This window comes from Mustela nivalis, assembly GCF_964662115.1.
Source record: "Mustela nivalis genome assembly, chromosome: 13".
Lineage (NCBI taxonomy): Eukaryota > Metazoa > Chordata > Mammalia > Carnivora > Mustelidae > Mustela > Mustela nivalis.
The window spans coordinates 46,353,890-46,381,145 of record NC_139032.1 but is presented as its reverse complement, the minus strand read 5'-3'; the positions used below and the strand labels follow the sequence as shown (position 1 = coordinate 46,381,145).

Genomic DNA, 27,256 nt, shown 5'->3' with positions numbered 1-27,256 from the left:
TCGAGCCCCATGTCAGGCTCCACACTCAGCAGGGAAGTCAGCTTGAGCTTCTCTTTCCCTCTCCCTCTCCCTCTGCTTCTCCTCCTGCACATGTGCTCTCTTTCTCTAAAATAAATAAATAAATCTTTAAAAAATAAAGTGAAATAAAGACAAAAACAATTCACTGCTGTAAGCCTTATATTACAGGAAATATTTTTTAATGTTCTTAAGATAAAGAGAAATGATATCAGATAACAATAAGAATCTCTGTGAGGGAATAAAGAATTGCAGAAATGATAAATATATAGTAAATGCAAAGACCTTTCCTCATTTAGAATTTATTTAGAAGAGAATTGACTCTCTAACACATACACACACATAGAACTTATTGCAGGATTTATCACATATGTAGGAGTAAAATGTATGAAAGAGGGGGAAAATGGAAGAATTCTGTTTTAAGTTTCTTATAATGCATGTGATATATGTGGTATAATAATGAATCCAAAGTGGATTACAATAAGTTAAGGATGCACATGATAATTCTTAAGCAACCACTACAATATAAAGAAAAATAGAGCCAAAAAGCCAATACAAGAGATGAAATGAAATCTCCCCAATACTTGGTAATTCCAAAAATGCCAGGCAAGGAGAGAAAAAAGGTTAAGCTGGGCAATTAGAGAAGACAAAAGGTGGCAGATATTATTAACTCGACTATAGCAATAATTGCACTAAGTATAAACTAAATAATTAAAAAGGCAGAAATTGTCAGACTCAGTAAAAAAGTAAGACCCAACTATGTGCTGTTTACAAAAGACATACTTTATTCATTTTTTCAGTGAATAATATTTAAATACAGACATTATTCTGAGATTTTTGGTCTTCACAATGTGTGGTTTGCATACTGAACATCTGGTTTTGTGGAAAGAACTATTCTTCCACTACGATTTGTAGACTTATATGTCAGCATTGACCGCTTATGGCAATGGTTCTATCATCCCATATACAAAAGACACACTTTAAATATAAAGAAAAAGATAAGCTAAAACGAAAAGGACAGAAGAGGATGCAGACACCTGTAAGAAAGCTCATGTAATTCTATTATTACCAAAGTAGACTTCATACTTAACAAAATATTAGCAAATGAATCCACTAATAAGGATGATACATCACAGGTTGGTGTGGGGTTCATCCCAGAAATACAAGATGAGTTTGTCACATTAACAAATATAATTTCAATCTATTGGTGTTGTTTTGATATCTTTTGCCATACAAACACATTTTCTATAATCCTGTCTTGGCTGAACAGCCTTTCCTAACACCAAGGTAGTCCAAATAATCATCTAAATTTTTTTTACACTTCTTTACACATAATTTTTAATCCATTAGAAATTTGCTTTTATATGTGGTATGTGATAGCATTCCAACTTTATTTTCTTCCAGATAGATTAACCAGGTGCACCAGCCATTTGTTAAATACGTAATCTTTTTCCCATGGAATTGAAATTTTGACATTGTCAAACATTTAGTTCCTCTATATGTTGAAACCCAAATCTGGGATCTTGGTTGCTTTCCATTATTCCATTTGTTTGTTCCTCTCCTAATACAATGTCTAGTGATGTATTTTATTGCCTGGTAGTGCAAATCCTTCTCACTGTTCCTCTTTTTAATTACTTTCTTGGCTATTCTCATTTATTTCTTTGTATGGACTTAGGAGTATTTTATTCAATAAAAAACTCTGTTTATGTTTCTAATTGGAATTACCTTTCATTTATGGATCAATTTGGGAAAATTTAAATTTGGGGTCTAGTAAGGATTCTACCTAAGAACATGGTCTATTTCTCCATTTGTATCATTTTAAAATATCCTACAAGAAGGGTTTTTAACTTCCTTCCTAAAGAATCTGTATCTTTCTTCTTATTTCTAGGTATCTTTGGTTCTGTTACTCTTGTGAATGGGTTTATAATGGGTTTATAATTCTTTTTCACCAGTTATTGCTTTTATAAAGAAAGGATTTAGAAAATCAATTTAAAATTAAGGCTCATATCTGGCCTTTTGGAGATGTGGGATGAGATCACCCAGCCCTATGAAGGTAAGCCTGAGCTCACAAGATCATCAGGATGAATCAGGAACAGTTCCAAATTTTGTTGTAAATCTGTCTCCTCATGGCTCCTTTACCTAGTTACTCTCTGATTTGGGTTCCTCTTTAGAGGTTTTTTTTGTGTGTGTGTCCCCCTACCAGGGACACATACACACACACACACGTACGCATTCCATCTTCCATAGGCTTCTACCAAATTTGACAGGCAATACCCAAGGTTCTACCTTTATTTATTTTTTTAAGATTTTATTTATTATTTATTTGACAGGCAGAAATCACAAGTAAGCAGAGAGAGAGAGAAGTGGCAGCAGGCTCCCTGCTGAGCAGAGAGCCCAATTCGATTCCAGGATCCTGGGATCATGACCCAAGCCAAAGGCAGAGGCTTTAACCCACTGAGCCACCCAGGCGCCCCAGGGTTCTACCTTTAAAATGCTGGAACAAGTCATCTGCTGGGCTTGCAGACTCTGGTCTCATTCTTTCCTGAAGCTTGACAGAGATCTTATTTGATCCTCACATGGGAAGTAGCCTAGGGTCTGTCATATGACTTTTATTTGAGAAACAAAGTTGCTGAGGTTCAGAGAGGCATTATTACTTGCCCACAATCACACAGAAGTAAAATCTAGACTTGAACACTGGTCTTCTGACTGAACATTCCTTCCTTCTGGAAACTCCTCCTTTCTGTTTCTGAGCATAGTTAAAATAAAAATGGCCATTTTAAAATACCTTGAGGTTACAGACCAGTTCTTTTTGTCTTTAAATTTATTCTGTCTCCCAAACATCTAATAAGGGCCCACTAGGCACAAGGTCATGCACAATATTTTTGATAAACAATAATTCTGTGGAAAGTATACAGAAACAACAGAATGAAAATATAAAACCAATGCATAAATGAGGAAGTAGGAACATTAATATCACTTACAGCTGATGGCTTTTTTAGAAACAGCTTTTACAGAGAACTCATATTTGAGATATGGAATAAATCATGGGGTTATCGAATATTAGAACCAGATCATAAAGATCCTTATGATCTTTTCATCTAATTCCCTTCAAATGACAGAATAGTCAACATTGAGAAGGCAACAGGAAGTAAAGCAAGCTGAAGTATAAGTTCCTTTACTTTCTCAGAAACCAATTATGCAAAGAAGGAATCTTTCCATCATTTTTCTGTTGGGACCAGCATTACCTACCACTGTTCAGCTACATAAATGCATAATCTGAGCTACCTTCATCTATTTAAACAGCCAGTAAAATTCAATAGCGTTTAGATAAGTTCATGTTTGTGTTTAGATTGTTTAACTTTATCCCTTTTTTTACTTTCCTTAGTCAAAAGTGATTACAGAAGACATTGCAGGTTTTGCTTCTTGACTCTCTATTTATCATACAGTCTTAAATTGTTAAAGCCCAATTCATTTTTAAAATCTCTTACCTTAGAACACCAAAAAGCGAAAGCCTTTAAAAGTGATTTAAATGCTAATGATTATAATTTTATTTAATGAGATCGATATAAAAGTTATCTTTTTGAAACCATTTCTATCTGCAACCCAAATAATGCTTTCATCATTGCAAAATTAAACCTTATCTCAAAAATTATCATATTAAGTTAGTTTGCTGTGGGTGACTCCTCTAGTTCATAAAGTGAATTGATCTAAGAAAAGCAATTTTCAGTAATCATAGACAATGGCATGGAGCAAGAATTTACAGAAATGAAAACTGTGTGTGAATTTAAATGTGTGTGAACTGTAAATAACAGGGATAATAGTTTTGAAATATACTAATATGATTTTCTCCTTTGCATTTCTTTGTCTGTGACCTTCCTTCTAGCCTGCCAGAGGCATCCTTTTGCCTCCGGAGATTTGGGTTGGTTTAGTAAGACTGCCAAGGGATAGAAGGAGTCTCAGCCTTTATCCATCAAAGTGGCCTTCCCAGGTCCTAGTGAGGCAAAGGTTTTGAGAGTCATGCTTTGTCAGGAGGAAAAAGCATTTCTAAATTCCCCAAAGACTCCTTTCATCATAGCAAAACTTGGAGAGGTATGGATTGAGTTTTACAATAAGCCACGGGGTGGGGGAGGGGAGGAACTTAGTATATGACAGTAACTGAAGACACACCTGCCTAGGGAATTAGTGGGGGAGATTTCTAGGGTGGGAGGAATTAGAGATTCTTTAAAAAGCAAGCTATATGAAAATATCTGTAGCCAAAGTCCATTTCTCTCTTCCCTCACCCACCTGGAAACCAAACCACCAAGCAGGACAGGGACTTGGGAAGGGCAAGAAATGTCTGAGTTGCAAAATTTAAGGAAGTGCTTCTTTTCAGGCAGGCAATGCTGAGGGCGAACCTGCTTAAATTATACACCCTAAGTGCTTGCTAGCCTCCTCCAGTCCCAGCCCTGCTACAAAGATGGTTGTAGAAACATCCTGAGTGACTTGGAAGAATGAGAGCCATAAGCTTAGTTTCCTACGTTCTCAGGCAGATGCTGGCAGACCTGTGGGCTCTGAAAGTAGCTTCCCCTTCCGTACAGTGCCATGTCCAGCACGATGTGGGAAAGACAGAGATATGCCTGCAGAGACAGCCTGAAATAACGCGGCTGATTGCTCACAGCTTGCTCCCAAAATTCACACATGACTCCTATGAAAATTGATAAGAGGAAATCTCAATTAGGATGGAGTTGGGAGGCTTGCAGGGGGGTTCTCATGCCCTACCACTTGCAAACTCAAAGGAAGAGACAAATCTTCCAGGGGGGTATAGCTTTACTATCCCAGTGGGAGGAAGAAGGGCTGTCCTCTGCCCTGGCAACGGCCCAGCCAATGAGAGAGCGTCACAACTCAGCCAATGAAAAGCCACTACAGTTCGAACTCCCAGTTTACTCCAATGGGCTTTTTGTTTATAGCAGCCTTCCCAAGGTCCCCCTTCCCTCTATTAAAAGAGCCTTCCCTTTCTTTGGGGCACTTGTTTATGGTTTTCCTACAGCTCGTTCTTTAACTGTTGCAATTCTCTGCCACCCCCCCCCCCCCCCCGCAAAACTCACTTTTGTGGGTAAAATTACTGGCAGTTTTATTTTCTAAGGTTAACATTACTCGGTAATCAGAAGTGGGATCCGGAGAAGACCCCCGCCAACTGTGAGGCTGGTGAGCAAACAGGTGTGGGTACCCGCACAGCCCTCTGGGCTCACTGCTTCCTCTCCCACCCTGGCGTCTGAGGGTAAGTCTTTCTCCTGGATTTTGGGCTGCTCGCCTTTCAGGCCTTATTTGGGACGTATTTTAAGGGCTCGGGTTTTCTTTCTCTGAGGATCCTCATTTGGCCTTTAGTTTGCCTCCTTTTCGGAACCGGACCATTTCTGTCGCAGCTATTGGCCTTTGGTCCAGCTTGTTTGGGACAAGATTGATCCTATGGGAACTGGGTTAGTCTTTGGTCTGATTCTTTCTGGAACCAGGCTGTTCCTGCTGCAATTCCCCCATTTGGGAGCTTTTCTCTTTGCTTAGAGAAAAACCTCTAAAATGGGATTCCAGTTATCAAAATACTTTGAGGGTGCCCCACCGCCACTCCCCCAACTGGAACTCTGGCCAGTTTTATGTTTAAAAACTATGGCTCCTTAGTGTGCGTATGTATAACCAAGTGGACTGATTTAACCAGTAATTTAGAAAATCAGTGGCCATTAAGGGGCATGTTGATTTTTCCAAACTTGTTTTACTCAAGATTAAATTAGAAAGCTATGACTCCAAAGCAACTCAAAACCTGAATGGGATGCCTATTTCAAATGGTACCTTGAGGCTTCCAGCTGTTTTGAGGGTTCTAAGTTTGCTTCTGCAAAATACGGTTTCTAAATTCACTGAGGCAAACAATCGAAAGGAGTCAAGTGGTTTCTGATGACTTATTACCCTCTCCCGTTTTCTTTATCTGCAGACAGGTGGCAGCAACCTTGTGCTCAGGGTCCTCCCCCCCCCCCCCAGGACATTTTCCTGTATTTGCAAAACTTCGCATTTCCTGTTCCTCCACTTGCTCCTCTCCTGAACCTATGAAACCTGCCTCTTTGAAATTAAGTGGCTGAGGATCTAAACAAAACTCAATTTCTTATGTTACCTGGCCCAAGACTGAATTGTGATCCGTAGTTATTGAGTTTCCTAAAATGACTGATAATGCCCATAAGTGTGCTGAAGAATTTAATCTAGTTATTTAAACTTACCAACCTGGTTTCTCAGATTTTTATCAATTAGTCCACATGATTGTTGGTGAGGAGCAGACCAAACATTGGATGAAACTAGCCAGAGGGGAACATTCTGGAGGAAATTTAGAGAAACAAACTACTAACACTTTCTCTCTCTACTCTCTTTTGTAAGTAATCTCTATTCCAGTGTGGGGTTGAAACTCATGACCCTGAGATCAGGAGTCTTTGCATGCTCTACTGACTGAGCCAGCCAGATCAGATGCCTCCAAACCCCTAACTTTTTTAAAAAGATTTTTTATTTTGGGGGGCACCTGGGTGACTCAGTTGGTTGAGCGACTGCCTTGGGCTCAGGTCGTGATCCTGGAGTTCCAGGATTGAGTCCCGCATTGGGCTCCCAGTTCTGCAGGGAGTCTGCTTCTCCCTCTGACCTTCTCCTTTCTCATGCTCTCTCTCTCACTCACTCTCTCTCAAATAAATAAAATCTTTTTAAAATTTTAAAAAAGTGAAGGATTTTTTATTTTTTAAAATAAATTAATTTTATTAAGAGTCAACGCTTTACAGACTGAGTCACCCAGGTGCCTCAGCAAACCCTAACTTTTGACAAGATGCTGTAGCACTGGCTGTAATTGCACAGCAGAGCAATTACAGTAGCTGTCCCCATGCCTGGTGATTGGAACCAAATTCACACAAAAGCCTCATGAATTGGGGTTCATGACTGTCAACTCTAAATTGTCTTAAGAATCTTCTGATCTTTAGATGTTGAGTCCATCCAGGTAGCATTTAAGTGTTTATTAACAGGTTGAACAGGGATGTTCCTCTTTTAGCTAGGACCAGGTTGGAATGGGAAACTACCACTCAAGATTTAGTTAATTTGACAAACCATCTCCCTTGAGTCACCTAAGAGAGGACTACCTTGAGTCACCTAAAAGAGAGACTGCTAGGACACCTGGGGGGCTCAGTCTGTTAAGCTTTCACTTGATTCTGGCTCAGGTCGTGATCTCGGAATTGTCACATTGAGCCCCACATCCAGCTCAGTGCTGGGCTTGGAGCCTGTTTAAGATCCTGGCTTTCCCTCTTTCCCTCTGCTCCAACACCCACCCCCACCGCAACAAAAAAACCCCAAAACCCAAAAACCCACCACCACCACTATAACAACACAAAACAGAAAATTGAAATTCTCAATTTTCAACTCCAGGAAATGGCCCTTAAACAGAGCCAAAATCTCTTTGTTTCTGCTGTTATTGAAAAGACCAGGGCATGCGGGGGAGGGGGGAGAAGATTGTTACAAGTTTAAGTGCTCCAGGCACCTTCAGCCCTCTAGTAAGTGTTTACAGTGTCCTCCTAATTCCCAGTAATGAGGCTCCAGGGAACTACAGGTGCTCTTTACAATCCCTGCTCTTAATCTGCTCAGAGAATCCACTCTTCAGATTCAGAGTGAATCTCTGTCCATATTGACAGCAGAGCTACACTCTCGGTGCCCCATTGCTGTGTAGCAGCCCCTGCTCCTAGTACCAGAACAGTTCAGGTTGGGGGAGGGGAGCGCTAGTTAACCCCTCCCCCCACCTCCCCACTACCTCCCCACCATGGATTCCTGCCTCTGAACCTGCTCCCTTTGTCTAGGCCCTTTGAGAGAGGCACTCCTGTCTCCTTAGTTCCTCTGACACTATTTATTTATTGGGCTGAGGTTTCTTAAAGTATCATGCCTGAATTTCTTTTTCCCAAAAGGAGGAAATAATTCAAGATTTTGACAGTAGTAATCAAAATAGCCAGCCAGGGGAATAAAAAGACACATTGACATCTTTTATTAATTTTTATTGGATCAGCTACCATCGTCTTTATGGGCAGAATCCTCAACTGATGTTGGCAGATTCCAAAGGAACACTTCTCATCAAGACTGACATAGATCCCTCAAAACCTCTTTCCATAATTAACACCCTATTAGTTAAAAAAAAAAAAAAAAAAAAAAGTCCTTCAAAACATCAAGCTCCTAATAGAAGATTCCAAGTGTTAGGGCCTCATTATCTCCTGCATTATTCCCTGTGTTATCCCAGTGTACCTATGAGAAAACTCAGTGGCTGAACATGGAGGTTTGCCCAGGACCTCTGAGCAAAAAATAACACTGTTATTTCCTTGCACCCTTTTGTTTGCAACCCCCCATACCCTGCAGACATCCATTGCATTGAAAGTAAATGTTTCACTGTAATTGACCTATGCCTTGCCATTTTTAGTATTCCAGTTAATCAGGATAGTCAATATGTCTTTGCTTTCACTTGGGAGGAAAGGAAATACACCAGGATAGTAATGCCCCAGGGTTTCACAGAGAGTCCCTCTTATTTTCACAAACCTTGAAAGCTGACTTGGATGATACACAGTTTTCTGCAGGCTCTGTGAGTTAACAGTGCACAGATGATTGGATTCCCTGCCCCCGACCCCCTTCTCAGACCTCTTCACAGGAAGATAGCATCCACCTATTAAAACTTTTGGCTTTAAAGGGACATAAAGTTTCCAAAGAAAATTACAATTTCCTCAAACTCACGTTTAATACTTGGGGCATCTGATCTCAAATCAAGAAGTGTATTTGGATCCAGATGAAACCCCTCATGACTGCTTAATGCTCACAGGTTACCTTTTGAGTCCCCATGACAATTTACAGGAAACTCCTTAAGCATATGCAGATTTTTCATGGTTTACTGGTGGTTCTTATTTGAAGGATAAAAATGGAAAATACCATGCTGGGTATGGCAATCGAAACTCCTTTTGAAGTCATTGAAAAAGCACCTTTATGTTTGGCCACTTGAGCGAAAGAGACTGAATTCTATACTGTTCCTTGACTTGTACTTTAGCCAAGGGTAAAACCACAGATATTTATACTGATAGTAATGGGGTAGCTCGTGACTTCGGAATATTATGGAAACAGTGAGATGTCCTTCCCTCTGATGGGAATAAAATTTAAAATGGCTTCTATGTCCAGAATTTACTACATGCAGTGCTTTTGTTCACTGCTTTGGCTATTAAGGTTCCTGGGCATTCCAGATTCAACTCCCTGGAGGCCGAAGTAACCCACCTCACCAATGTTTCTGCCAAAAATGCTACTTCCAAGGAAACCAATAGCCAAATCTGTCATGGTCCAAAGGGATGTTCTCCCAAACGATCCTTTGGATAAATGACAAGAGACACCCAGGAATTGGCCCCAGAGAGGGCAAAACAATATGGAAAACTAATAGTTGGCTCAATAAAAAGAACTCTGGCAGACTTGAAGCATATGAAAGAATTTAATAAGGGACACAGATATACATTACAATTATTGTATATTTATAAGTATGTATAATTATTGTATATATATGTATGGTTTGTGTGCTGGCATAGTTTGTGTGTTAGGACTAGAATCTTAAATAGGTAGTAGCTATTGTCAGGATCAATGTCTGTTTATTTTTTCCCATTTTTAATATTATTTTAACATTTTCCTGATAAATAAAATTAAGTTTAATTAAAAAAAAAAAAAACTCTGGCTTGAGCCAAGTAACAATATGTCTTTGCCAGTAATTCTAAAATTCTCAGCGCTTACCACTGTATCTGTATTAAACTCTTGGACTGTTGACAAAATCGTGGCATTCATGAACCAATAGGGGTGGCAAAAAGTTAATTAGGCTGCAAAAATTGCTGCCTCACTTGTCCCACCTGTCGCAAGTACATCCTTGGAAAACCTCCTCCTACAAATGGATCATACAGTTCCCTCTCGTGGATAAATGTTTTAGTCTTGGTTTATAGGTTTTCTCACCAGACCCAAACTTCCTCTTATAGACAAGCCACTGCTGCTTCTGTTAGATTATCTCTACCGGGGAGCCCATTTTACTAGTCAGGTGATGTGAGAAGTCTGTGCTATGTGGCCAGCTTTGAACACTTTCGTTGTATATATACCATCCTTAGTCACATGTACTAAGGGCACTACTGAGATGGCAAAATTTGTAGAGACCTTCCAAATACCTTGGCCTAAAGCATTGCCATTCCGTCTTCTAAATCACAGCTCTATCCCTTGGGAGCTCGTAGACAGCTTTGGAGATAGTCAGAGGATATCCAATACACTTGGCCCCTACCTCCTTTAGCCCATAGTTGATAAAAGGAAATATAACTCAATAGTGTAAAGGCCTAATTACTTCTATTAAAAATAACCATGCTTTGGCAGAGCATTCGCTGGGAGACTATGACCTTAAGGATCACATCTTGCTACCTAGAGGTTTCCTCTGTCGAGAAAGAACCCTCCAGAGTCTTCTACCTCACTGGAGAGGCTCTTACCAGGAACTGCTAAGCAACCATTGTGCCACCAAACTCCAGGGAAAAGACTATTAGATTCATGTGACACATCTAAAGAAAGCACCAAACCCTGGCTGGACCTGAAAGTAAAGATTTTCTGGAACTGAAGCAGATGACATCTGATGAGACACTTGGTCCCCAGATGTCCAGGCCAGGCCTGTGTACCTTCTCAATGTTGTGTTTCTCTTTTGAACAAAGACAGTGCCCCTGTCTGCATTTCCCAAGCCATTGTGAGAGGAAGGAACCTCCTCTTTTGTTTATGGCCTTTTGGAAACAGACTCATCACAATCCCAGGACAATTAAATCTTTCATTTGCTTTTTTTCTGAAGGGTTGGAAGGTTCACAATCACTGAAGTCTTTAAACTGTTAACTGTTAACTGTCTTTGGATTCTTACCCAGACTGATGTTCTCTGAATTTAAAAACTTACAATATAGCATATTATCAATAACACATTTCATTCCAAACAGTTCTTTTGAGATAACAGTACTGTATTAAAATACCTTTGAAGTTTTGCTTTTTTGCAAAAAGTTCATCAGCTATAGTTTCATGTTTATACTTGCACTGTGTCTTCTCAAATGCACTTGTGTAATTCTTTCCATTGCACTCTTGTAGTGTTCACTGTTTTGCTTTCATGGTCACTTTAAGTGGAGAGTTCCAGAAGGCACACATGACTTCGGGTTTGCCCTCGGTAGGGTAAAGCTTTCTCCTCTTAAGTTAGAATAAATGCCAATAAATATTTCATTTGGCTACTTGTAGGCCTAGAGGCCTGGTTTAGAACCATGATACAATTTGAAATCACTGTCACTTCTGTTTCATGTAATTAGTTTAAGTTTTGTGTTTTGTTGCCTATAAAACTTAAAAATTATGTACCCAAGGGGCGCCTGGGTGGCTCAGTGGGTTAAAGCCTCTGCCTTCGGCTCAGGTCATGATCTCAGGGTCTTGGGGTATCGGGCTCTCTGCTCAGCGGGAGCCTGCTTTCTCTCCATTCTCTCTCTCTGCCTGCCTCTCTGCCTTCTTGTGATCTCTGTTTGTCAAACAAATGAATAAAATCTTTAAAAAAAAATTATGTACCCAATAAGGTGATGCTGGCTCAATCCTTTGAGATGATCTCCAGTTAACATGACCTGGAGGAGATAAGGACTTTAGGGAGTACCTGAGAGTTTTTCCCTCCTAACCTTCCTCAGTAACTCTGATGTGGCCTTAGGTGGTTTCTAACTGCTATGCCCTTTCCTCTAGTATAGGACATGACACCCAGGAAAGATCCCTCCTGGCAGTGAGGGACATAATTACTAAGTAGTGGAAAATATGACTTTCAATCAGCAATGCTTCCAAAGAAAGATCTTGATCAAAAGCCAAATGTGAAAATTAATAAAAGGAAATCTCATTTAGAATAGAATTGGGAGCCAGCAGGGAAAACTCTTTGTTTAACCACTGATCTTCTGATGGCTTTTTGGGTTGTTTTCCATTTTTGGTTATTACAAACAAAAACTGTGTGAGAGTTCTAGTTGTACCCCACATTCACCAACACTTAACTATGGTGAATCTTTTTTTCATTTTATCCATTTTCATAGGTATGTAGTGATACCTCATTGTGTTTTTAATTTGCATTTCCCTAATGACGTTGGGCATCTTTTCTTTGTTCTGGCCATTTGGGTATCTCTTTTGGTGAACAGTGTGCTCAGATCTTTTGAGTTTTATTGAGTTGTTTTAGATTTTATGTAGACTTACATTTTGACTCTATTATATATATAATGGAGTATTTGTGAACAAATACTGAACAATCTTATGAAACAAGTTAATATAGCACAGTGGTTAAGAATTCATTATCTGGAGACAGACTAAAGCTCTAATCTCAATTCCAACATTTACTAGTTGTGTTGATCTTAGACAAGATAATTTAACTGCTCTGACCTTTTTTCCTCATCTGTAAAATTGGCTGAGAATAGTTACCATCTCCTAGGATTTCTCTGAGTCAGATATGTGGAGGAGAAGAGGGTCTATGGCATAGAAAAACCAATTTAAAAATGTCTCCTGTGTAATTGAATGAAGCAGTTAACACACTTGAACCTGTTTGTCTTGGAATAGGGCAGGGGATAAATCGGGGGATGATGATGCAACAAGGCAGGTATCCAAGCCGAGGGTTTGATCTTATTTGTTTTAGACAATGTTAAGAAGGTGAGGAGGAGCAGAGGAAGGGGGGTAGAGAGAGAGAGACTCTTAAGCAGGCTTCGTGGAGCCTGATGTGGGACTTGATCTCAAGAACCTGAGATCATGACCTGAGCCAATATCAAGAGTCAGACACTTAACCACCTGAGCTACCCAGGCACCCCAAGGTTTGATCTTTTGAATGTAGTAGTAAGGGTCAAAGCTATTTAAAGGAAGGACAGTTAAAGTTCTAACACAGAAGTGCAAGCAATGCCTTGGAACAGCTGAAAAAGGGTGATAATGAGGGCTAAGAGTGTGTACAACAAAGATTACAAGAGATAACTATGACTAATGCCTGAGTAAGATTAAGTAATGGGACAAATGTGGCTGGAATTTTGCACAGTGGGATGAAAGGCGCTCTCAACCCAGCCTTCAATAGCTTTTTGGTACCTGTGAAATAAGGAGATTGGGCCATATAATCTCTACGGTTTTATTTGGGTCCAGCAGCCTGGAAATTTCCAATCTGTTCTATGGAACTGGGAGTGGAGAAAAGGGGGAGGTTGTGATCCCTGACAATTCTAGGTAGTTGAAAGAAAAAAATCTAGAATTGAAAGTTGTCAGGCTATAACTGGTTCCTTATATAGCTATTTGTGGCTAATAGAGGCAAAAGTGAGCAATGGGCCACTTTCCCAGAATCTCTGCTCTCAGTGAATATTGCATGAAGTATTGGCATTTAAAAATGAGCTTACTGGGGAATGGGAGGGAAAAAACCACAAATGAATGGATGTTAAGTGTCAAAGTCAGGATATGCAATCTGGACTTAATTTTTCTGAAGATCATTGTGAAAGAGTATCCAAGTCAGGGGCGCCTGGGTGGCTCAGTGGTTTAAAGCCTCTACCTTTGGCTCAGGTCATGATCTCAGAGTCCTGGGATCGAGCCCCACATCGGGCTCTCTGTTTGGCAGGGAGCCTGCTTCCTCCTCTCTCTCGCTCTCTGCCTGCCTCTCTGTCTACTTGTGATCTCTGTATGTCAAATAAATAATTAAAATCTTTAAAAACAAAAATATCTCGAGTCAGTCTGTTATTGCTACGAAATATATTTTGCGACTTTAGTCTCCCCATTAGTGTTCATAGAGAAGAAAACACATTTAAACATTTGCCCAAAAAAACCAAAACTGACATGTTCAAATGATGTAAAATTGCTTCAAAAGACAAGATATTAATTTTAAGTTATTTGAACTATGTTGGCCTCTGACATCCGTACAGGGAGCTAATTAAGAGTCCACTGTACATATTCCAAAAATGCAAGTATTGCTGAAAGTTTGTTTTATTTTGTTTATAAGTTTGGAAGAGGAAAATCATAACATATATTTTACATGTTTTATACATTTTCTTATTTAATCCCAACAGTGTGTAGTTGGGGGAAAGAAACTTTATTTAGAGAAGTTAAAATTTGTCCAGTTCTTTTTTTTTTAATTAATTAATTTATTTGACAGAGAGGGATTACAAGCAGGGGAAACGGGAGAAGGAGAAGCAGGCTTCCCTCGGAGCAGGGACCCCAATGTGGCGTTCGATCCCAGGATGCTGGGATCATGACCTGAACCGAAGGCAGACGCTTAATGACTGAGCCACCCAGGCACCCCCAAATTTGTTCAATTCTTCCTGTTCAAAAGAGGGCTAGTCCTCTGGGAATCTGTAATCTAGTGGAGCAGGCAGAAACCAAACCTCAAACAAGTCCCATCATAGACCTTTATTAGTCCTAAGTGGCTCCTTGAGGAAGCCTTGGGAATGGCTTTAAAAGATGTCTAGAGGGCGCCTGGGTTGCTCAGTGGGTTAGGCCGCTGCCTTCGGCTCAGGTCATGATCTCAGGGTCCTGGGATCGAGTCCCGCATCGGGCTCTCTGCTCAGCAGGGAGCCTGCTTCCTCCTCTCTCTGCCTGCCTCTCTGCCTACTTGTGATCTCTCTCTCGGTCAAATAAATAAATAAATAAATAATCTTTAAAAAAAAAAAAAAAGATGTCTAGAACTCTGACAGGTAACTGCTGCGCTGTGAGATGGGGAAGAAGCAAAAAAGAAAGAGGAGAAAAGTTTCACAGAGGCATGATGAGCAAAATACCTGGTGTGGCCAGGAAACAGTAAGAGATGCTCTAATTGGTGGGGAGATAGGATGGTTCAGGATGTCAGCACTTGTGACAGACTTGGAGACAAGATGAGAGGCTGTTGCCAGATGAACTAGAGACACTGGGCCCTGCAGCTCCCACCCAGCCTATCCCCCCGACATCACCAGAGGCTTTTGGTCTCATCACCGGAATTCAGGGACGGATGAGCCCATGTTTGAGTGATGCAAATGAAAGGTTTCTTAGAGCACACTCTCAAGATGTGAGGGTGGGCCAGCTCAAGGGAGAGCTGTGCCCTGGGTTTTGGGTCTCTATCTTGTATTGACAGTTGTTAACTAAGCGGTGGAATATTTATTATTCAGGGAGGGGATTTCTTTGAGAGCAGGATTTTGTGCCTTTCTCCTTACTTGGTCAGAGCTTCTGGCCTTCTTCATCTTAGGCCTGTCTGGTGTGATTGGGTTTCTTGTGGCTTTGTGAAATGCTGCAGGGACAGGTTCCTAACTTTCCTGATAACAGGGCTTGGGTCCCCCTTTGCTGGCCTTCAGGCAACCTGTTAAGGCCTAACTAACTGCCCACTCTAACAATATAACTAACAGGCAGCAAGGAAGTAGCAAAGGGTTTTGACCAGGGGAATAGCTAGAACAGGACTGTGTTTTAAGAATTCTTCACAAAACAAACTGAGGGTTGCTGGGGGGAGGGGGTTTGGGAGAAGGGGGTGGTATTATGGACATTGGGGAGGGTATGTGTTTTGGTGAGTGCTGTGAAGTGTGTAAACCTGGTGATTCACAGACCTGTACCCCTGGGGATAAAAATATATGTTTATAAAAAATAAAAAATTATATTTAAAAAAAAAAAAAAAAAGAATTCTTCCAGCAGTCTTCCACTAATGTATGCCAGTCTGGGTAGAAGGAGGAGGCAGGAAGGCCAGTGGAGGCTGTTTGGGTAATGCTGGCAGAACCCAAAAAGGATCTGCCCTGGGCCTTCCCAGAGGAAAGGGAGAACTCTGCTTCTTACCCCAAATGGTTCTCTAGGAAGCTCTCTCCTGCGCGTATTTCTTGGAAAACAAGTAGAATTCCCTGACTGCTTGACGTGTAAAAGCTTTTTGTTTGTAGTTTGTTATTAATCTGTCAAGTAAAAGGGAGCTCTTTTTGTGTCCTTTTTACTCAGGTTCTGAGTCCTAACGAACAGAAGTGGAGTGCTAGGATCAGTAAGGGATCTGGAAAGGATGGAGTCGATAGAATTTGATTGGATGGGGAAATGGAATGAAGACTCCCCATTTTAAACCTGCATGACTAGGAAAAGAGTGGTTTCCATGTGAGAAATAAGACCATGATTTGAGAAGAAAGTATGCCAAATGGGATCAGTTGGAAGTTACAATAGCCCTTTCATGCAGAAATATCCAGAAGCTGTTGAAAGGCCAGAGCTGGTATTCATAAAAAAAAAAAAAAAAAATAGTAGGGGCTAGAGAAAGTAGAGTCGGCTGTTGTCTGCACGTAGATAAAGCCTTGTGTGGTGGATGCCTGTGCTGAGGATAACGTGGCAAATAGACAAGATGGGGGTGGGGGTTAAAATTCCAGAAAATAGAGCAGGAGAAGGGGACCCGTCAGGAGAAGGGGGAAGGACATGCGGGTAGAGCATGCAGAGCTGGAGAGGAAAAGGGAGGAGATGTGATGTAGGTAAATGCAGCAGGCTGGTGCAGGGGCAGGGAGGCGGATGTAGTCGCAGGGGCTGTGTGTGGTGATAAAGGATGCCTTCTCTGGGCAGTCTTCCCACTCCAGGCTATCCCAGACTGTCTTCCTCTTATGGCTTGGCATCGTTGACTGGTTAGTCACCAGCATTTGCTTTGTGTGTCCATTAGATCAAATGCCTGCAAAGAGCAACGACTGTGTAGAGTTCTACATGGTGAGTACAGGATGAGGAATCAGGAAATTAAGGACATTCCATGAGAGAGCAGCTTCAGGGAGGCGTTGAAAAGGAAAGCCAAAGTGTAGGTTGTGATGAAATAGGATGATGGTAAGAAATGAAAGCAGGCAGTTATGAGAAAAAGAGGAGGGAGAGAGATCACCAGGAAAGAAGGGGAGAGAATACAATGTCTAATTCTGGGGTAGGTGAGATTTGAACATGTTCCTATGCTGTGGTGCAGACCCGTGGAAAGGAGAGGTTGAAGAGGGGAGAGGAGGCAGTGGTAATGATGCATGGAGTGAATCTGAAAGGGACTGGTGGATGTAGGGAAAGGAATGAAGCTCTGGCAGGGGTGGGGGAAAGCACTGAGAAATGTGGACCTGAAAGGTGGGCCCTGCGGTGGGAGGTCATAATGGACTGCTAGGGAGGACCCTGTGGCCTAATGAAAACACGGCAGCCTTGGAGTTTTCATACTGCCCTTCATCAGTGGCATGAACTGTAGCAAGGGACAACGTTTTTTCAAATGCCTCAACTTCCCTGTAGGTAAAATGGGCGTTAATTACCTTCCAGCTCCCAAAATCAGGTGTTGTTGACCCACTTACTTGCAAATGCTTTCTTGGCTTTTTGTTTATTTTTAGTTTCTTTGGGGGGATGTTCCCATCAGAGGGTAGAGAAGCAAAGTGGGAGTTGGGTCCTCTTAGCATGCAGGAGACAATGCTGTAGGCCTCAGTGATCAGTTTTTCTGAGGGGTGGGCATAGGATAGGAAGAAAAACACAACGTGAATAAAAGGTTTTGGAAGAATGTGTAAAGACCCAGGGGGTAGGGTTAGAGGGCAAAGATGCCTGATCCTGGAGGAATCAGACCCTATAGCTGGAGAGAGGGGTTAGGGAAGGTGTGACCACAGGCTACCTCCCTGACCGCCTCTTACAGGTATGGGTAATAAGCAGGCACGCACCTGGAGCCCAAGCATCCTTAGGGATGATGTGACTGCAAGCCAGCTTTTAAAGATTAATGGGGAGGGTCCATTAGTTTCCACGCAGCTGCAACGGAGTGTCTACGCAAAGATTAGGAAGTCCTGGCGGGAGCTTCGTGAACCCGCGGGCGTGCAGCCCAAGCCAGTCTCGCGCGGGTGCCGCGCCCCGGTCCGGCATTCGTGGTGCAGCGCGCTCTCGCCCCACCAGGAACTTCAGGAACTTGGCTTTCATCTAGTTCCCACAGCACTTTAGGTTTTTTTTTTTTTTTCTTAAATTGCAGAGTGGGGAGAGGCCCCGCCTTTCCGGGCCGGGGGTTGGCCTCGGGGGCCGCCCCTCCCGTTCTCCCCAGCAGCTGCTCCTTCCCTGACGGCGCTGGAGGGCCCTGCAGCGGCCCACGACACCCAATGGCGCTACCCGCCTGGCTGCAGCCCAGGTAGGGCGCCAGGCCCGCGGCGGGAGGCGAGGGGTGAGGGGGGTGGGGCGCCAGGGGCGGGGTGCCCCCCCCCTACGCCCACGGGCGGCTGCGCGGGCAGCACAGCGCGGCGCAACCCTGAGCCCAGTGCGCTCTTGAACTCTCGACAGGCATTAGCTAGTTTTCAGTTCTCTCTGCAATCCTAGGAGGAAGGCTCTGTTATTACCCCCATCTACAGGCTGGGAAATGGGAAGGACAGGCTACCCTGCCACCCCTTTTGTGCGCCCTCTACCAGTCAGTCCTGCTTTCCTTCCCGCTCTGGCCACCAGGAGTCCTTCGATTGACTTTGTCGGACCCGCTGTCCCAGGGTGGGTTTCAGACCTGCCAGGTGCAGAAACAACTGTTGCATGTATAGATTCCAGAGCTCAGTTCAGGGGCCTTGGGGCTGTGTGTTTAACCAACGCCAGGTTATTCTGGTGCGGGTTTAAGGAAGGCCTCCTTACCCAGCTCCTCTTAGTGGTTCGCGTGATCTGTAGGGTGCCTGTCATCAAGCTACACTGGATCTGCTTCCTGCTTATTTGCCTTATTTCTCAGAGGTTTCCCGTCTCCAACTAGAAGAAATCCTTGTCTATACTGGCAGGGCCCCTCCCACCACCCTTCTGAACCCCCAAGGCACATTTCAAACAGTGCTTTCCCTAACTACCTCAAATTGTGTATCTGTCAATCATCCCTGAGTTATCTCCCCAGCAACCCAGTTTTAAACCCGGCTTGACTTCCCTTTTCTGGCCTGAGCCACTAAACTGCTTTGTGTGTCTGGGGAAGGAAACGTCTGCCCTTGTAAATACAATGGGCAGTGGCAACCTGCTACACCCCCCTCCCCAACACCCCCCACCCCCAACATCAGAGAATGCATTCACAACTCAGGTATGGCCAACTACTGAATCACCCACCACTGGGAAAGCCACCGCCACTACTCCCCTCTTGTAACCCTGATCTCAAGTTTTGCACTTCGCAGACTGAGTTGCAGGAACACATTGAGCATGTCAAGAGAGCCCTCACCATCTTTTTTTTTTTTTTTTAAATATTCAAAGCCATCTTTGCAATGTTTTAGCCCTTCGTGAGAACAAGGTTAGAACTTTCTCAAAGCTGAAAGTGAATTTTGAAATAGAGCCATCTTTGACTTTAAGCAAACTCAGGATACTCCTTTTAGCAGATAATGTGTGCTGTAGGTCCTTTCAAAATCTGAATAAAAGACTCTGATATGGAATGGTTTTCTCTTGCTTGCTTAGGTGGGCCAGCAGGTTAGTTAAAAGATTTGTGTGTAATGCTGGAAAGATTATTATGAAGGAAGTACTTACTGGTATTTTCCTTTATTTATAGGTATAGGAAGAACACCTATCTTTTCATCTACTACTTAATCCAGTTCTGTGGCCACTCATGGATATTTACCAATATGACAGTCCGGTTCTTTTCCTTTGGAGAAGGTAAAACTCCAGAAATCATTTTGGATTTTTAACATTCAATACTTGTTTTCACCTAGTCCTGCTTATGTTAATTTTTCAACTTCTGCGAACTTCACCAAATATCCTTCACTGCGCTAAGATTTAGTAGCCATATTTTTCAGTAACCATTCTTCTTGCTCATTGCAAACCCCAAAACCTTTTTGGAGAAGGGGGCAGGTGAGTTGAGGGGGGAGGGACTTGGCTTCCCTCTGACTAGGCAGTTTGCTCTGAACACACAGACATGGCATTGGGGTGGTGCCATCTGACTCTTCCTTTTCGGTTCTGCAGCAAACCTTCTAATATTTGCTGGGTTTTGAGGAAATCTGTAAATGCCAGTTTAACCTTTTGCCCAGAGAACTCAGGAATTAACCATATTCTTTCCTTGTCTTTTTATTCCCCAGGCTTAACATAACTAGAGATTACTAATAAGTGAAAGACAAACTGTATGGTCCCCTTAAGTAATGTGTCCCTAAGTAAATGACACACCTTCTAGATGACTCACCATCCATATGGGAGTTGGTAAAGTCATGTTTCCTCCAGTTTTCTAAAAAGCAAAGATTTTAACCAGCATTTTAATTTTTAAGAAATGAATCACTAAGTGACTGTCAAAATAACATTCTTTTCATGTTCCATCCCCACATGGGTAAGTGTCATCACAGTTTACAACTGTTGGGTAGCTTGACAGTTTGAGCAACTTCTGGTTTCAGCTAGAAACAAACACATAGAATGTACCCGAGAAAAACCATGCTGTGCTCACCAATTCAGACTTCCGTATCATAAGGAAATTAATCTAATTCTGAGGTGCCATAACTATCTTTGGTTGCTTTTTCTTCCTGTGAATCTGCAGTTAAATTCTTGCCTTCAGCAACCTCCAAAGATACAACCTAAGGCTTGAATTTCAGCTATGAATGCTGGGAGTCTTCAATCAGGGGAAAATATGAGCACTGGGAAAACTTCCTGTATGTTTATAGGGAAAAAAGTCAGCGCTTCTAGGCCTTGAAAATTAGCTGGGGCGTTGTGGGATTATTACAAGTCATTCACGCCAAGAGTTACAAGCAATGAACTCTTTCTTATCCTGCCTGGTCTTTCCAGTGGGAAAAATTGCTTTAGTTGGCAGTGTGTTTATTTCTTAATTATTATCCTACTGTTAAAATTAGAGAAGCCTCTTATTAAAGTAACAGAACCATTCATATGGAAAGCGGACTGAAAACAGCTAAGTGGGAGTTCAGTATAATTCCTGAGTCAATGTATAAATTAAGTAGCTTAGTAGCAGTCTAATCACCTGAAGAGTAACACCTGCTACCTTCTCCATCCCAGAGCTGTGTAATGGGAAATGCTCTTTTGCAGCAAGGGTGGGGCAGTGGATGAGAGCATGGACTTCGTCCCTCAGGGACCATCTGTGACATGGGAATTATGATAATAGTGCTCACCTTATAGAGCTGTTGAGAAGAGACACCCTTAGTGCTCCATAAGTTATCATCATGTGAATGATCACTGGGCAATAAAGACAGCCAACTCTTCCCTAGATGTTTCTTAAATTTTAAAAGGAAATCCCACCATGTTAAGCCAACAAATACATCCTATTTAGAGGAATAGTTGTTTATCCTATTTTGTTTTTTTCCAAATGCATTGTGGACTCTCTGCAGTGCAGACTTCAAAAGTCCCCACCAGAGGCCCAGGTTCTAATAAAGTTTTAGAAAGCCCAAACCAAACATATATAGGATACAAATAAAATATTATTAAGCATGACATCATTATGAATGTCCTTTCCATAAAGCTTTTCTAGTATCATATTTTTCTTATCTTTGTCATTTTCTTGTCAATGAAAAAGGTGTGAGCATGCTAGCTTCTTCAGTAAGTTTACCTCCAACCTGTTTACAGTTGATGGTTTAGATTCTACTGGGTTATTGTCATTTGGGAATTGCTTTATAACATATATGGGGAATTATATATATGGAGAGTAAATACTACAGCATGGCCATAGGCCTTCTTTTTCAAATTTTTGCTGCTTTTTTAGCGGTACTTTCTTTGGTTGCGTGGTATTAGTAATTTAGTAGCTGTTGGGAAATTTCTCACATGTACAATGAGAAAAGAAGTAAATAATCACAATTTTTATTTCAAAGTGCTGCATAGATTTGGGTTGTGACCTAGCTTTTACTTTATTGTATCTATTTCTAATTCCTGGACACAGATTCCATGGTTGACACTTTCTATGCTATTGGTCTTGTGATGCGCCTTTGCCAGTCCATTTCCCTCCTGGAGTTGCTGCACATATATGTTGGCATCGAACCAAGCCATCTCTTTCCTAGGTTTCTGCAGGTAGGTTTTGTTTTGTTTTGTTAACAATTTATCACTGGGGGCTCCTGGGTTGGTACAGCCAGTTAAGCAGCCAACTCTTGGTTTCAGCTCAGGCTGTGATCTTAGGGTTGTGAGATGGAGCCCTATGTCGGGCTCCTCACTCCACACAGAGTCTGCTTCACGTTCCCTGTCTCTCCCCCTCTTCCCTGCCCACCTGTGTGTGTGCTCTCTCTGTCAAATAAGTAAATCTTGAAAAAAAACCACACATGATATTACTGACTATATTCTCTATGCTGTACTTTTCATTCCTGTGACTTATTTTAAAACTGGACATTTGTACCTCTTAATCTCCTTTATCTGTTTTGCCCATCCCCCCAGACAGCCCTCCTCTGACAACCATCAGTTCCCTGTATTAAGGAATCTGTTTGGGCCCTTTATTTATTTGTTTATTTATTTTTTGGTTGTTCATTCATTTGTTTTTTTAGGTGCTACAAATAAGTCAAATCATGTGGTCTTTGTCTTTCTCTTTCTAACTTATTTCACTTAGCATAATACCTTCTGGATCCATCCATGTTCTTATCAATGGCAAGATCTCATTCTTTCTCATGGCTGAGTAATATTCATGTGTGTGTGTGTGTGTGTGTGTGTACATGCACCACATCTTTATCCATTCACCTATGGATGGACACTTGGGGTTGCTTCTATAACTTGGCTGTTAGAAATAATGCCTATGAACAATAGCAATATTGCAGTAAACACAGGGGTGCATATGTTTTCCAATTAGTGTTTTTGTTTTCTGTGGATAAATACCCAGTAGTGGAGTTACTGGATTATATGGTATTTCTATTTTTAATTTTTTAAGGATATTCCATACTGTTTTCTCCAGTGGCTGCATTAATTTACATTCCCACCAGTTGCCTTTTCTCTTCATCCTTGCCAACACTTCTTGTTTCTTGTCTCTTTGATTCTAGCACTGCCAAGTATGAGGAGGTATCTCATTGTAGTTTTGATTTGCATTTCCCTGATGATTAGAGCATCTTTTCATGAGCCTGTAGGCCATCTGTATGTTTTCTCTGAAAAAATGTCTGTTCAGTTCTTCTGCCTATTTTTTAATTGGATTGTTTGCTTTTCTGGTGTCGTGTAAGTGCTTCATGTATATTTGGATAGTAACCCCTTACCAGCTATTTCTCATTCAGATACATTCTTCCACTCAGTAGGTAGCCTTTTTGTTTTGCCGATGGTTTCATTTGCTATGCAAAGGCTTTTAATTTTGGTGTAGTCCCAGTGGGTTAATTTTGCTTTTGTTTCTCTTGCCTACGGAGACATATGCATAAATATGTTGCTAAGGCTGATGTCCAAGAGATTACTGCCCATGTTTTCTTTTAGGAGTTTAATGGTTTTAGGTCTCACATTTAGGTCTTTAATCCATTTTGAGTCTGTGTATGCTGTAAGAAAATGGTCCAGTTTCTTTCTTTCACGTGTAGCTGTCCCATTTTTCTCAATACCATGTGTTGAAGAGACTGTCTTTTCCCCATTGGACATTATTGCCTCCTTTGTTGAAGATTAATTAACCATATAATCATGGGTTTATTTCTGGGCTCTCTGTTCTGTTCCTTTGATCTGTGTGTTTTTTTTTGTGCCAGTACCATGCTGTTTTGATTACTTCAACTTTGTCATATTATCTTGAAATCTGGGATTGCAATTCCTCCACCGTGTGGTTTTCTCTCAAGACTTCATTGTCTATTCAAGGTCTTTTGTGGTTCTGTACAAATTTTAGGATTATTTGTTCTAGTTCTGTGAAAATGCTTATGGTGTTTTTACAGGGTTTGCTTTGAGTCTGTAGTCTGCTTTGGATAGTATGGACATTTAATGATAATTCTTCATGAGCTTGGTTCTGCTGGAAGATTTTAATCACATTACCAGTATTATAGAATCTGTTTTTTTAATTTAATTTTTTTATTTTTTTGACAGAGAGAGCACAAGTAGGCAGAGAGGCAGGCAGAGAGAGAGGGGGAAGCAGGCTCCCCGCTGAGCAGAGAGCCTGATGCGGGGCTCGATCCCAGGACCCGAGATCATGACCCGAGCTGAAGGCAGAGGCTTAACCCACTGAGCCACTCAGGCGCCCTATAGAATCTGTTTTATACTTTATACTGTTTCAGGCTCTCTTGACTTAAAGTGAGCAGTTGAAAAGCAAACCCCTGAAAAACTGCAACTCAAGTCAATGATAAGAATTCTATGAAAAAATGACCTTATTCTAAGACATTGCACCATTAGACTAGGCAGTTGGAAACATTCAGGGCAATGATGCTGTTACTTTGGGAAGCATGGAGATGATCTTCTCTTAAGAGTTGGATTTCACAGCCACTTGCCACTCTATCTGTGCCACTGTCCTGGACACTGGAGGATAGAGGAGAGTCATAGGATTGGAGTCATTCAGACTTCGGTTTGACTCCTGGCTCCTCTAGCTATCACTGTGGGGTCAGATCCATAGGCATTGAGCTGTTTCAGGGAAAAGACACCACACAAAATATCTGGTCAATAGTTATGGCCCAGGGGCACTGGGTGGCTCAGTCAGTTAAGCATATGCCTTTACAGCTCAGATCACGATCCCAGTGTCCTGTCCTGGGATGGAGCCTTGCACTGGGCTCCTTGCTTGGCAGGGAGCCTGCTTCTCCCCTGATCCCCGTGTCCTCTCTCTCAAATATATAAAATCTTAAAAAAAAAAAAAAAAGTAAATAATCCCCCCCCCCCCAAATCTCCCTCACCAATATTCAACGAATAGAATATTCAGCCATTTCTTGTTCTTTTTGCCAATTTTTACTGAATACAAATGCAAAGGAGAGACCATTCATGTTTATCTAGAATTTCTAATATACATCTAATCATAGACCTGGGACTCCTACAAACCTGGATTCAAATCCCAGTTCTAGCTCTTATTAGTTGTATGAATTTATTTTTTTCTTTCAAATTTTTATTTAAATTCTGGCTAGTTAACAGATAGTGTAATAGTTTCAGGAGTAGAAACTAGTTATATGAATTTAAACATGGAAATTGTTCTGAACCTCATTTTCTCATGTGATGTGATAATAACACTTACCTCATGGAGTAACTGAAAAAATGGGTGGGATAAGCTCCTAGTGCTTGGTTAGAATACAATATCTGGAAGCTATTGCTATTATTTTAGCTATTATTTGTTTCCTGTACCAGGTCTCTAGCCCTAGATGACCATGTTCCTTTTTCTTTTTTTTTTTTTTAAGATTTTATTTGAGAGAGAGAGTGAGAGCCCACACTAATTTGGGGGTGGGGGAAGAAGGGCACAGAGACAGGGAGAGGGAGAAGCAGACTCCCCACTAAGCAGGAAGCCTGATACAGGGCTTAATCTCAGGACCCAGAGATCATGACCTAAGGCAAAGGACACTTAACCTACTGAGCCATCCAGGCACACCCACCATATTCCTTTATAAAGCCAGGTTGAAGGGCGCCTGAGTAGCTCAGTTGGTTAGGCAACTGCCTTTGGCTCAGCTCATGATCTCAGGATCCTGGGATCAAGACCTGCATCAGGCTTCCTGATCATTGGGGAGCCTGCTTCTTCCTCTCCAGCTCCCTCTGCTTGTGCTGTCTTTTCCTCTCTCTGTCAAACAAATAAATAAATCTAAATAAATAAATAAAGGCAAGTTGAAGGAAGATGAGAAATTCACGGGTAGAGATTCAATACAAGAAATCATTGCTGGTAAGGCAAGAGAAAAAAGTGCTATTTTCCATATGAAGAGAGATAAGTTAGGTGACTGTGTGAACATGTGTTTAAGATCTGCAGAAAAAGGGATTTCTGTGAGGATAACTTTAACTATTTGCAAAATAAATTGGAAAAATGGAAATAACTAAATTTGACAAATTGGCATTGTGAAAATAATTTGTCAGAATCTGCATTTACTGCTAGCATCTAGCAAAGTATTTAGGATAAACATATGCCTTAAATTTTTGTTGATTAGAGTGATACAGATTCTTATACTAAAATCTGTTTAAAATACCATGAAAGTTTAAAGATGGAAATAGGAACATAATCCTAAGGAGCCTATTAAGAACTTAGCATTATAAGTTTATGGGAGATTTTAAATTTTACATATTAAATAAAAATAGAGAAATAGTATACATTTAGGATGAAGACAAATAAGTCTTGAAATATCAAATGTCAAATAAAAATCAAGGTAATATTTAGCCTGGACTCCTAATAACAAAGTAGCCAGGTAGCCAAGACTTAGATGGACTTCCCTTAAGTGTACTTAGTTAAAAAATTAAAAAGGGGTACATATCTGTCCCTAAAGAAGCGTATTACTTGGGAACAAGATTTATTGATATTTATTTCTTGTTAACAACTTCATGCTAATTTTAGAGAACAGAATGAACTACCCAGGTTAAATGAAAGCTGTAGTCCATCATATGGATTATTTTGCCTGGAAAATGACCAAATTCATTGAAAGTCTAAGCATGGGGGCGCCTGGGTGGCTCAGTGGGTTAAGCTGCTGCCTTCAGCCCAGGTCATGATCTCAGCGTCCTGGGATCGAGCCCCACATCGGGCTCTCTGCTCCACAGGGAGCCTGCTTCCCTTTCTCTCTCTCTCTGCCTGCCTCTCTGCCTACTTGTGATCTCTGTCTGTCAAATAAATAAATAAAATCTTTAAAAAAAAAAAAAAAAAGAAAGAAAGTCTAAGCATGTTTTCTTTCACTAATACCTTTTTGGACTTTTTTGCTTTTTTTTTGTTTGTTTGTTTTTAAGATTTTCACTTATTTGAGAGAGTGTGAAAGATATTTATTTGAGAGAGAAAACACGAGTGGGGAGGGACAGAGGGACAAGTAGACTCCCCACTGAGTGTGAGGATCCTGATAGGCTGCTTGATCCCAGGACCCTGAGATCATGACCTGAGCTGCAGTCAGAAGCTTAACCAGCTGAGTCACTCAGACACCCCTGGACTTTTTACTTCTTTAGGCTACCTTGGTGAATAATGGTTTCATAGTAAAACAGCATTTTCAAAATTAAGAGTAGTGTTATTTTAGTTATTGACAGTGTGAGGAATGCAAGTGAGAAATGGGATAGGTAGACTTTGAGGAAAGAAAATAGAACACCTTAATGATGCCTAGAAAATGTGCATCTTTTTTTTTCCAAAATTATGTAGGCTTGTCCAGTAATAGAAATTATTATACAACTTAGAAATCTGATTTCTTGGAGTTCCAGAAGTTCTGGAGTATTTAAATGTGATTTTAATCATATTAATGTAGTGCTTTATAGAACTATGATCGCTGTAATCAAACTATATCCTGGTTTGGTAATTTAAAATAATAATAGCAAATATATGTTGAATCTT

The 27,256-nt window shown here is 41.2% G+C and overlaps 1 protein-coding gene and 1 long non-coding RNA gene across 3 annotated transcripts in view; one reads left to right on the top strand and one right to left on the bottom strand.

The window, feature by feature from the left end:
* Positions 1-777: 777 nt before the first annotated feature.
* Positions 778-18,094, bottom strand: LOC309846464. Its single transcript, XR_014301955.1, has 3 exons — positions 17,667-18,094; positions 17,313-17,452; positions 778-4,699 (listed from the first exon to the last, which is right to left on the bottom strand). It is a non-coding gene; the product is annotated as an uncharacterized lncRNA (long non-coding RNA).
* HACD4 (3-hydroxyacyl-CoA dehydratase 4) overlaps positions 17,908-27,256 on the top strand; it is a 37,860-nt gene continuing 28,511 nt past the window's right edge. Inside the window, exons 1-3 of one of the 2 annotated variants that reach the window (XM_082695380.1) lie at positions 17,908-18,118; positions 19,478-19,581; positions 21,791-21,918. In XM_082695380.1, the coding sequence (XP_082551506.1) occupies positions 18,090-18,118; positions 19,478-19,581; positions 21,791-21,918 (261 nt within the window). In that variant the 5' untranslated portion in view covers positions 17,908-18,089. The remainder of the gene's footprint in view (positions 18,119-19,477; positions 19,582-21,790; positions 21,919-27,256) is intronic. The other variant, XM_082695379.1, reaches the window with a different exon arrangement.